The following is a 12769-nucleotide window of genomic DNA, read 5'->3' as shown; positions in this document are numbered from 1 at the left end:
CTATAAATACCTGTCTTAGCAACATCAGGATTTCCTAACCGTCTTCTGGGTGATAAAGCATATGAAATAAATGTCACTAGCATGGAGTTTAGAAATACGACAGCAGTCAATCAATGCAAAGAAGGCTTTTAATGATGTCCACAAAATTATAAGTCTAAAAAACTAAAGAGAATTAAGGACCCAAGCTGAAAAACAAAGACAAGTTTGAAGATGGACACAGCTGGCAGTATTCTAATTATTTTCATTCAAGTAGAGAAGTTTCACATTTTTCTACTAGGCTTCTACTAATAACGATCGAGTTTCCACAAAAGGATCTGCTATATTAAAAAGTCTGAGGAACTGAAGTTTCCTCCCTCTTTTTGCTCCTTCTTTCTTTTTTTTGGCAGTACTGGGATTTGAACTTGCTAACTTGAGCCACACTTCTAGCCCTTTTTGCTTTGCTTTTGTAATTATTTTTTTTCAGATAGGTGTTTTGCCTACAGACAACCTTGGAAAGTGATTTTCCTACCTATACTTTCCACATAGCTGAAATTACAGATGTACACCACCACACTTGGTTTATTTGTTGAGATGAGGATATCCCTAACTTTTTACCCAGGCTGGCTGGAACCATAATCCTCCCAATTTCTGCCTCCAAAATAGACAGGATTATAGGCATACATCACCACACCCAGGCTGTACTTTTATTTTCTTGTATCTGCTCATAAACAGGAATTCCAAAGTCTCTTTTTTCAAACTATATGTCAAATAAGAATAACTTTAAAAAGTTAAAAATACACAGATATGCTTCTATTACAGCTTATAGATGCTAAACTTAATACTAATTCATGTATAACAAATTATTTTAATTACACGTGTTGATACCTGAGAGCTCTCAAAGACTTATAACAAAGAGCTGAAATTGAAGAAAATTCAAAAATGCAATGAGTCAGGTAAGAACAATCTGGGATAAAACACTTATTTTACCCAATGATACCTGTACAACCACCAAAGAAATTCTTTATTTCTATTTTAATCCAAGATTTTAATAAGTTCATTGCTTAACTGACTCAACTGATACTTAAGTTTTCAAAATTTTGTTATTATTAATACAATGAAGAATTAGGCTTCTCTTAAACTTATGTAATATACATATATGTAATATATGCAGCACAGATTATATCTGTACAAGTAAAAATCACTCAGTATGGTAATAGAAACTTCTAAAGAAAAATACTCCACAAATAAAACACAATATTGCACTTAAGAAAGACTATTTCTATTGATATGAAATGCAACATACGCATACTAATTTTTATAAGCATTTTAGAAAGTATGAATGCTAAAACAATTACCTGCAAGCTGTGCCAATCGGTCATGAAGCTTGTATAACGTGCTCATCATAAGATTTTTTTCACTTTCCTAAAATTAAAATAAGTTACTATGAAATACCCAACTTCAAGAAAAAAATCATTAATTCTTATTAAAAAAGAAAAACAGGAAATTAATTTGAAATCAATGAAGCTACAAAATCTAGAAGTCAAATTCATATTTGAACAACGGCCACCATATTTTAAGGAGCCTTCATCTAAAAATATAAATTTTATCACTTTAAATACTTTACTTTCTTAAAGACAATCAAGAAGTTTGCACTAAGATTAGAGGTAATAAAAGGTTTCACATACAATAATCTCCTCTACCCTCCAAAGCAATGTTCCAATCCCTGCACACAATGCCTGCTCATGTATATTTTTCTTTTAAGACATTTTACATCAATGTTGCCCTTCCCATTTGATTTTAATCTGATTCAATCACATAAAATTAAGGGAATGAGTGTTATCACCATGACAGGCATCCTCTCTTAGGCTTTTATGATGGCCCTGTGTAAAATTATGAACCATTAAAGTGAAGCAAACACTTAATGAGGTTAAGAACTGTTTTCTCAAAAGTGTGAGACCCAGTAAACAAGAAGACTCCTGTCTTCAAGGACTAAAAAACACAAAGTGTTATATTACAGTTGCAATGTACAATGCAAATGCAGAAGAGGGAGATAAGGAAAGACCGATTTGTGGAACAGAGAATGTTAGAGTTGAGTTTCACAGGAAGAACAAAATTGACCAGCATTCCAAGCAGAAAGAATAGCATGAGCAGAAGCATGAAGGCATGAAAGCACTGGTTATATTTCTTATACAGGCAGCAGCCTAGTTTGACTCAGCAAAGTACTGAAAAAGTCCTGTGGACTTAACTGCCAGAGAGCCCTATATACTAAGACAGAGTTTGACATTATTCTGAAAATTTAGGAGGAGGAAAGTAAACAAGACCTGTGCACACACCAGAATGTATAGGATAGTCTTAAGCAGAAATAACTATATGAAAGGAGTCCAGAGAGGGGGACTACTGCAATGGTATAGTCAATGCATCTTGTCAAGTCTCTAAAGCACTGATACCCCCAATTTAGGAGCAACTAGTTATTATGGATCAATATAAGTGATGAAGAAGGGTAAGTTAGGAGAAGAGGTAACAACTTATCACATTATCCGAAATAAATTCATGATTATCAGGGAACCTTGTCTTTATTATTTCCTTTCTTCCTGAAGTGCTTAACAAAACAGGATTACTGGATGAATATGATCATGGAGCAAATTCAGGCAAGATTAGCATTTATGTCTAAAGATGTGCAACCTCATCTACCCACTTGTTTTTGTGCTCTATGTTCAGAAAAAGAAGGGGACAAGTCTGCATGCTATGAGTAACGTGCTTTTGCCAATGCAGCTTTGATCAGTGACGCCAGAAGGTTGCAAGACCCTACCTACCACCAAGTCCATGGGTTTATGTCATATGGTTGAGAAAGATAACTCTCAGTTGACTACTAGCATTTCAATCTTTTCAAACACAACACCCCATTCCCATTTTTTTACCTCAATTCTATGTTAACAAGATTTTGAATCAAGCCAATCTTTATTTTCACGTAATATTAAAAATCCAAACTGTAAAAATCAGACATCAAAAAGTAAGAGTAGGTGCTAAAACTCAAGATTCTGAAAGGCATGCATTTGTGATACAGTAAACTACAAAATAATTTTCAATAAAAATGTTCAACATAATAGAATGAGCAAGAGTTCCACTACTAAGGTAACTTATGGATTTGATAGACATACCAAGGTCAATCTGATCAAGATATCTCTGAATAAACTTTATCTTTTGATCCACAGATCTTTTTTTTTCCCTTTTGGCAGGACTGGGGTTTGAACTTAGGACTTCACATTTGCAAAGCAGGTGCTTACCCCTTGAGCTACACCTCTAGTCCATTTGGCTTTGGTTATTTTCTAGATGGGGATCACATAAACTACTTGTCCATGCTGACCTCAAACCACAATTCTTCCCCTCTCAAGCCTCCCAAGTAGCTAGGATTACAAGCATGAGCCACTAGCACCCAGCTGATTCCTAGATCTTAACAACAGACTAGATAAATAGAAGAAATAACAAAATCTACTGAAACAGAACTGGATCTCATTCACAGTGTTACAGTTCCATACAAAGAGTTTAAATACTCAAAAAGCTTAACTATAATTTTTTAAGAATTATTTTTCTATGAAAACTTATTCAAATTGACAATCTATACCCCATAAGAAATCAAATACCACCCAAATGTTCAACTAAATAATGATCTAAATAAGGTTTTTATGATAAATGTTGTCAAGTAAACAAATCAGCTTTGAGAAAGAAATAGAAAGGCTCTAGTTCAATTACCTTTACTAGAAGGTACTCTAGCAGTAAAACTGAAAAGCATACAAGTCAATTTTTAAAGTTACAGTCTTACTAGTTTATAGTTTTTATATATTCTTCTCCATTCTGACTGCTTTTCAGATTGTCTACTAACATTTCAGTTTGAAATATGTCTAACTACTTGTTTCTCAATCATCCTGCTATGTAAAGACCTATAAATAAATACACTTTACAAGTAAGCTTTCAAGTAATCCTTCATTAAAGAAAAATAATTTTAACAATTTAAATTACCTGCCTTCTAACTGTTTCAGTAAGATCCAGATCATTGTTTACCTATGCATATATTCCTCTAAAGCAAACACTTCATTCTTGGGATGAAAAAAAATGTTGGGTGACTACCAAATTTTTTCATATCTGTATATGAGAAATATTTAAATATTTCCCTCCTCCATCCTTAATTATTGTTAATTATCTCTTCAAGGACATCTTTAACTATATCACATCTTAAATTAAAGGAAAATAGATTTTAAACACTTAGCATGGTGCCTGGCACAGAATAAGCACCTTGTGTAAGTGAATTGCCATTATCTTCATTATAATTATTACTATTATTGAGAGGTTCAGAATGTCTGTTTCACCATGGGAAAAATTACACAGAAGAAAACAGTCTTGTATTTCCAAAGTTCAGTGAGTATATTGTACTAAATTTAGATTATGATGCTACAGCATAGTTAGGCTCAATACTATAACTAATAAAGTCATCTTTAAACAAATAATACCACTATAGAATATTACTGAATATAATTATCTCAAAATTTCACCCTTAACAATTTAAAGTGATGCTCTGTGGATCTGATTATACTTTATTATACATCATTCAGTATAGCAAATAGTTTTCTACACTAGACTATATAACTGTCAGTTCCTAATAATTAACAATTAATCATGTGTAAGTATATATTTACTATACATATTTTGATGTACGTAAAGTTAGGATTAAAATTAGTATAGCACTCTTTGAAAAGAAAAAAATCCTCAATAGGCCCCAATGTTTCCTTTCTAAGTCTTTGGCCTTCTTGATGCTTGAGTAGGCCAGTGCACAAAAGACCCAGAGATTCAATGATGACAAAACCCATTAAGGTATCCAACAACTTCAGACAACAGGCATACTTTTTAAGTGTAAGGACAAGGTCCACAGATGATATGACACACCACTTCCATTTTACTTGACAGCTGGCTTAAAATTAACATGTTAAACAGTTTAGCTCTTAGGAGAAAATCTGAATCAGATTTAATTATTTTATAATTAAAGAATACTCAGAATAAGAAAACGTTTGAAATTAAAAGAACTTTTAAAAGTGTTATTTTTAGTTGTTAGTCATCTTAATACTTTCATAATATAAAACATGACATAAAATATCAGTATTGTGATCTTTTACTTACTTGTATTTTTCCAAATGTTTCATCAAAGGGATTTTTTACTATCAAGGAAAAGAAAAAAGAGAACTATTAGTGTCACTTAAGGATAAGAATTTAAATCCCCCTAAACAAGCACTCTGAAATGCCAGTATGTGCTGTGCTAAAACTGAATGCAAATGTGCAAACAAAATGTAAAAAACACTAAAGATAATAAAAGTTGAAGAAATAATTCTTCAGACATATTATACTGACCGTTCTCACTATGAATCTGTAGTTTTCTCTGTAACTACTAAGAGCAAGCATTCTGGTGTCAGGCTCTGAATTCAAGTCCCAGCTCCACTACTTAGCAATATTTCTTTAAGCTAACATCTACGTAGCCACTCTACATTGTAGTTTCTTCTTCCACAAGGAAGGATAATGATGATGCCTATCTTTTTTTTTTTGGTGCTGGGGACCGAACTCAGGGCCTTGCACTTGCCAGGCAAGCGCTCTTCCACTGAGCTAAATCCCCAACCCCAATGATGCCTATCTTATGTAATTTTTAGGGGGGTCAGGAATAAATGAGATAATCCATATGAAATGCTTAGCACAGTGTCTATCACTATGTTCTCAGTACATACTACCCAATATTGTTACTATTAATGACAGTATATTTCTACATTAACTTTATTTCTCTTCAAAATATAGGCTAAGAAGTTAACTACTTGACTATAAATTGTTTTAAAAATAAGTAATTCACTTAGAATTCCAACTTCTAATTATTAAAAAAGAAAAAAAAACTCCTAATCTTTGCTAACAATTGGCAACATGGCAAGACTGTATAGATCAAAGTAGCTAAGAATTAAGTCTCAATATTAGACAATTCCAAATTTCCAAAAAACATTAAATTATAAAGAAAACACTTAAAACTTTACATATACTATTCCCAGATCTGCCCCCAAATATAAACAGGTTTATAATTAAAAACATAGCATCTCTCATGATTATTTAGAACATTCTATCATATCTTTCTTTACATACAAAAATATTCAAAACCCTCAGATATCTAAAAACTTTTGTATATATTTATATAGACTATATATACTATATAATCCAGGTCATAACTAAGACTAACTGATCTCACAGATTATTTCACACTGACCAGGTTTCCTTTCTAAGATGCTTTTCTATTTTTACTTGAGAAAACAGGAAGTCCCATAGGAACCAGGAACTGCTTGATTCTAAGAAAGTTCATGTGAGAGACCAGTTTAACAAGGTACAATAAAAAAGCAAGGGAAAAAAATGTATCCTGTTATCATAAAAAGAGATTTTGCTCTTGGATTTTTAGACATTTCTCTATACAACAAAAGGATTTTAAGGCTGGGAAAGAAAATTTTCAAAAGAGAGCAAATCAAAAGTACTCAAAGAGGGATTAGAAGGAAGAATTTATGCAGCTTAAAAATTAAATGCTAAAAATCAGAACACGTGGGTTGAAAAAATACTTTTTAATAACATTAATTTTAATGTGAAATTTGAAGCTTGAAATAAAGTTGCACTTATCTCAGTATAACTACCAAAAATGCCTTGTCAATCTACTTAGAAAACCAAAACCAAGTATTTTATTTGTTCTGTATATGAAAAACAAATCTTAAAAGTGTAAGAAATGCAGTTCTAAAAAAGTTTTAGTTTATGAGGAAAAGTCTTGGCAGCACTTAGTTTTTCAATTTTATACAATATTTTTCAATTTTATACAATATTATTTTTGTCAGGACTATCTAATCAAAAACCAGGTCTTCAAATATCTCTATGAAAGCCTAACTGTAAATTTCAGATGCTCTGCCACCAGACTGCTGTACTGTGAGTTTCTCACAACAGGGACCATGTGTTATTCACATTTATGAATGGAGCCAAGCATAGTATTAGACATACAGTTAGTGCTTGAAAATGCTGGCTACACTATCAAGGTTAAATCCACTCTTATTTATTTTACTTTGTGTGTTAACACTAAAGCAGAAGTGTCAAATTCTTCAGGAAACTGGAACAGGGTATGTTTAGAGCAACTGGTAAGGTAGGAGGATGGGATAACAAGAATAAAACTAAAGAGAAAAACAGTTGAAAAATACTGTTCTGCCCTTTGTATCCTTCTAGATTTCTGCCTCTTACATAGTAGGCTAAGATACCTAACAATATAACCTAGCAAAGCAGAAGGTTAGGGGCATGTTTCAAGTGGTAGAGCACCTGCCTAGCAAGGTCAAGGCCCTGAATTCAAATCCCAGTACTGCTACTTATTTTTAAAAAGAGGCCTAAAAAGTCAAAAGGACACTTCCTGCTCTATGCTCATCTGTGAAAAAAATTTTCCTTCAAATGTGAGTGAGATCTGTCCCCTACTAAATTAACAGACATGCCTAATAAATTAACTGGAAAAAAGTAAAATGTGGCCTTGAGGTTAAATTTTCAAAGAATACTCACCCTAAAACAGCAACTGTAGCAAACTACAAGACCACAAATTTCTGAAAAAAGTATCTTCACTCATCTAACTTCCCCCAAATCATTTTATTGTTTCTGAACACATCATACTAGTAAATCTCATCCAAATTACTTAGTATTTAATGGGAATAATAAATATTGTTATCCCTAGTGAAAATATATAACATCCCTTCCCAATTTGGCAATCGTAGAGAAGAAATGTCACTTCAAGAGCAGGTGACAACAAAACTTTGTCTCTTATTATCATTCAGTCTGATTTCTAGGGAGACACCCCCCACTCCAGAGTGAATTACAGTTCTTATCCTGTCTTAAAACAGTGATGATGCCAAGGTGGTATTCAAGATTTACTATTCCATCCCGTGAAGCCACAACTCTAAAATCATTTTTTAGTCTATGATTGTTTTAAACTCTATACCTCCAACAGTTTTGCATCGCTGTTTTTTTCTCAAATTCTCCTAGTTTGGCTATTTCTTTGTCAATACTTTAGGCTACTGTAAACCTCAAATGTAGCAAACTGTTATGTACATGTCCTTAATATTTTGACTTATCTTTCCTTTAAACTATTCTAATGACTAAGAATCAAATTCCCTCAGAAGTTTCTAAACGTTTCCCATCACATTTTGCCTCAAAGAACTCTTAGCTCCTGAAGCTTAATGAGACCTATCCAAACTTCTCTCACAAATTTCAAAAACATTGTTAGCTTTACTGATCCTTGTCATCAAGTGTAAACTTTTTCCATGTGTATGCTGAAACCAAATTTATCAAACATTATAAATTCCCAAACAGGAATAAATTGTGAATACAACTGTAGGTTGCTATACCTGGAAGTATATGCTTATATTAACCATATAAATTGGTTCCATTTTGGTTACTGGAAGAGAAGAAAGGCTGCAGTGGTTTAACTTGTTCTCTCATAGCTCAGAAGAAAAAGAAAGTTTATTCATTTAACAAATATTTATTGAGTACTTTCTGCTAGACAATGGAAATCTGGCATGGAATAAAACAAAAATATATTCATGCCTTCATGGAACCTATGCTGTACAGGAGTTCAAAGAGAGAATGAACAAATAGTATACATAGTATGTCAGATGATTCTAAGTTCTTTGGACAGAAAACGGCAGGAATAGTAATTTTAAATAAGATAACCAGAGAAAGTCATATTAAGATTGTATTTGAATAGAAACCTAAGGGACCAAAGGGAACTTGCCATGTGGATACCTGAAATTTGACGTTTACAGATAAAAAGCCTAGCCAAGTTAAAGGCTGTAAGGTGGTAGTGTTTCTGGCGTGTTACTCTTGGAATGGAAGGAAGCCAGTGTGGCTGGAAAGAGTGGGTGAGAGAACACTTCGCAAGAAATGAGGTCATATTGATAAGTTATTTAAAGGAGTCGGCAGCTACAGATCTGGAGAGCCTTGAACATTTTTCTATTTTACTCTAAGGCACAAACTTCAGAACACTGAAGGCATGTGTTTTCTGGCTCACACTTTAAAAGAAAGGCACATATAATAAGCTTCAGTCTTAAGCATGTAGAGCCTAAATGTTCTACTACTTGTGGACCCAGGAAAATAGGCAATAGTTCATTCAGGGTACTTTCCTCCACATTCCTCTGCATTAACAGTCAGTTTCAGTCTGCGCTAACATTTTTCTATGCTGTTTATGTGGAACCATTGTAAGTTATAGTACACAAAAAACATTTTCCCAGAAAGACTCTAGGCCTTTGATCTTTCTGGTCTTCACACCTGAATGTTTTCTTTCTCTTTCTGTCTTAAAGGTCCAGTTTATAGCTATGCTAAAATCATGAAGGATTTATAACTACTGTAGCTAATTGTGACCTTCCTCTTCTAAGAACACTTATTTATTTATTCTCATTCTCTTTACTACCTTATATTATGATTTAACTACTTGGTGTTTGTTTCTTCTCAATCCTACAAATTCCCTTCCTATCTCAATGCCTTGCAGACATTGAGTGCTAAGGACATGCTGAACAAATAGAACCTTGAAGGCCTACTGAATCTTGTAGAATAATGGCTGCACCAATGCCAGAAAGGTACTATAGTCCTGATCACTGAACAACCTTCTCCTGTGCAGAAAAAAGTATGTTTTTGAGCTCTTCCTATGTGTCAGGAATAATATGCCTGCCATGTACTCAAAAAGTACCTCATTTCACCCTCACAATACCACCATGTTAGCGGAGGTATCATCCTACTTATGTGGACAGAAATAGTGAGTGACACACGATAAGGTTAGGTTGTTTCCTTGAGGTAAATGAAATCTAATAAGCTGAGACTCAAAAAGACAAGATTCAAGCTTATCTATGTCTCACTCCAAAGTCTACATTCTAGTTATAGAAATAACTACAGAAAAGAAAATATTTTTCCAAGTAGTTTAAGGAAACTTTCAGATTTTGAATCATTAAACTTTCATCTCCTAGAATATAATGCATCAAAAATAACAAAAACTGTGGATGAGAGGAGGGAAACACTGCTGCTGGAGGATACAGTGTTGACTCTTAGAATAGGAAAAACTTTTCAAAATGTTCTATAATTGCAATCTAGGAAGGTATTATCAGTAGTGCCCATGCCTACTGTGGGCAAAATTAATCACAGACCATCTTTCTGCTGCACTAGCAACTGTGTTCACAGGACTGCTTTGTAACTTACCAAGTGGCATGAGTTTTTAAAAGTCGTAATTTCTGATTTAGTACCATACTGCATCTAAAAAACATTTATCATAAGATATTCATAAATACACCTAAGTGCCTACCGTGTGTTGGTGATGTTAAGCTACAAGAAATTAAAAAATGTATGAAGGTAAGTCTTTTCTTCAAGAAATTCATTCTAAGCCGAGAACTGGTGGCTCACGCCTATAATCCTAGCTACTCAGGAGGCAGAGATCAGAAGGATTGCTGTTCAAAGCCAGCCCAGGCAAATAGTTCTCGAGACTCTATCTCAAAAAAAAAAAAAACCCATTACAGAAAAGGGTTGGTGCAGTGGCTCAAGGTGTAGGCCCTGAGTTCAAGCCTCAGTATTGCAAAAAAAAGTTTTTTTAATTCAGTCTAGAGAGCAGCAACTCTACAGACATGGGCTTCCTAGGGTAGCTTCTTAAAACTCTAATATTCTATGGCATCAAAGTTAGGTTTTAGTCTTAGGAAAAGTCAAGTCACCTCAGCAGTTAAAATCAGCTGCCTGTTTTACAAGTTATCTCTCAGGGTTGCACTTTTTTATAAACACATTCACATTCTCATATCCCACCTCTTGCATTAATGGTCTAAAAGGAGCACATTATATGTGAAGAAGGTGGGGGCAGTGGTAGAAGGATGGGGGAATGTTTCCAACAGCTGCAAAACACTGCACCTGTGTGGCAAACATTTCTGCACTTTGCCATCAGCCAGATGGATCTAAAAATGGACAGGATGAACAAGGCAGAATATTCTTTTACAACATAGCATTCTGTCCATTTGTTTTCTGAAAGTTCTCCAATTATTTCATGGTTTTACTAAATATATATTCATTCTAAGACAGGCACAGTTTATTTAATGTAACTTAACAAATTAGAAATTAGAAATTAAAAATTATCCGCTGACTTGCCTAAGTTTCACTCTTATACCATCCTTGTTCTATTAATGAATAACCAAATGAAATCCTACCTACCTAGCTGGAGTATAAAGGTACAAATCTAAATAGGGATAATGAATGGAAGAGAAGGGGAGGAAGGCCAGAATTTAAAAACTTGTGCGATTCTTCCATTATCCTACAGGACTTCCAGTTTTTCACCTCCCTTTTTTAAGGCAATAATCCCATGCTACGTCCAAATAAACTAGTCTTAAACATACCAAAGTTCAGAATGATTCTAGAAAATAAAAGGACTTTAAACGTGGATATCAAATACTAAGAATACATAGAAAACTGAACAGTACGTTCAAGGAAATAAAAGGCCAAAACTTAGAATCCATTTGCCAATATTATTATTGGGTTAGTTCTTATTCTTCATCTCTACCTATGATAAAGAACATTGGTCCCTTTCAATCTCATGACCATTTAAAAGTTACAAACTTGTTTACCCTAAAAATAAAGATTCCCATGCCAGGCACTGTGGCACATAGCTGTAATACTAGCACTGAGGAGGAGGTCAAAGGATCGTGACTAGTAAGTTCAAAGCCAACCTGGACTGCATAGTGAGACCCTACCTCAAAAAACAGATTTCTCTGGGGGGGAAAAATTAACTATCAGACTATAACTGAAATTATTTCTCTTTACTCAACATTAGTTTCACATAATAATTATACTTAAGTTTGGGATCTCTGTAACGAAAACTTCAAGAAAAGATTTCTATAAAACTGTAAGAAAGACATCTAATCACAGGGTATTCAACAAGTATTTATGAAGCATAGTCTTTAAACTATGCTCTGAATGCATGCTGCATTGGGAGTAGTGAAGGTAAGTAGTGTGAAGTATAATGATTAACAAGGCCAGGCATGGTGGCTTATGTCTGTAACCCTAAGTACTCTGGAAGTGGAGATCGCCAGGATCATGAGGCCAGCCTGGGCAAAATTTCAAGAGATCCCATCTCCAAAATAACCACAGCAAAATGAGTTGGTGGTGTGGCTCAAGCAGTAGAGTACCTGCTTTGCAAGCACAAAATCCTGAGTTCAAACTTCAGTCCCACCCAAATAAATAAATTTTTAAGAATGATGGATAAAGCGATAGAGAATAAGATCCATAGTAAAGTAAATGACAAAACTAAAATCTAGAACAGTGACAACTTCTTGAAATTTTTCACAACAAAATGTTAGGGAGGAAAATACAAGTATATATTTGTATATACTTGTACAAATACACTTGTAAAAGTGTATTTAAAAAATAAAACAAGACATGTTTGTTAGTGATGCTAAAATCTTACCATACCTTCCTTACATGCCTTCCATGACACCCTTACCTGCCTTCAAATCTGGCATGTAAGTTTTGAAGTCTCTGACCCAACAATAAGGAAACAGTTGAATAAACTGAAAGCCCAACAATTCTTTTTATATCTCTAAGAGAAGTGATGTCACAGGACAAGCTGCTATCCACCTAACTAGACAGCCAAGAGGCAAGCAGAATACTTCTCATATGAACAGAAACATCACAAGTAGCTAGCTACTTCTGAGTGAGGAGTAGGGAACTAGTGCCAGAACAGGGA

The 12769-nt window shown here is 34.0% G+C and overlaps 1 protein-coding gene across 2 annotated transcripts in view; it reads right to left on the bottom strand.

The window, feature by feature from the left end:
* Positions 1 to 12769, bottom strand: part of Lemd3 (LEM domain containing 3) — a 61837-nt gene that overhangs the window by 24372 nt on the left and 24696 nt on the right. For both annotated transcript variants that reach the window (XM_074083835.1, XM_074083836.1), the window contains exons 2-3: positions 5149 to 5186; positions 1335 to 1401 (exon numbers count right to left, since the gene is read on the bottom strand). In XM_074083835.1, coding sequence (XP_073939936.1) covers positions 1335 to 1401; positions 5149 to 5186 — 105 coding nt within the window. The remainder of the gene's footprint in view (positions 1 to 1334; positions 1402 to 5148; positions 5187 to 12769) is intronic.

This window comes from Castor canadensis, chromosome 8 (genome assembly GCF_047511655.1).
Source record: "Castor canadensis chromosome 8, mCasCan1.hap1v2, whole genome shotgun sequence".
In the NCBI taxonomy this organism is placed as follows: domain Eukaryota; kingdom Metazoa; phylum Chordata; class Mammalia; order Rodentia; family Castoridae; genus Castor; species Castor canadensis.
This window is presented reverse-complemented; position numbering and strand designations above follow the sequence as displayed.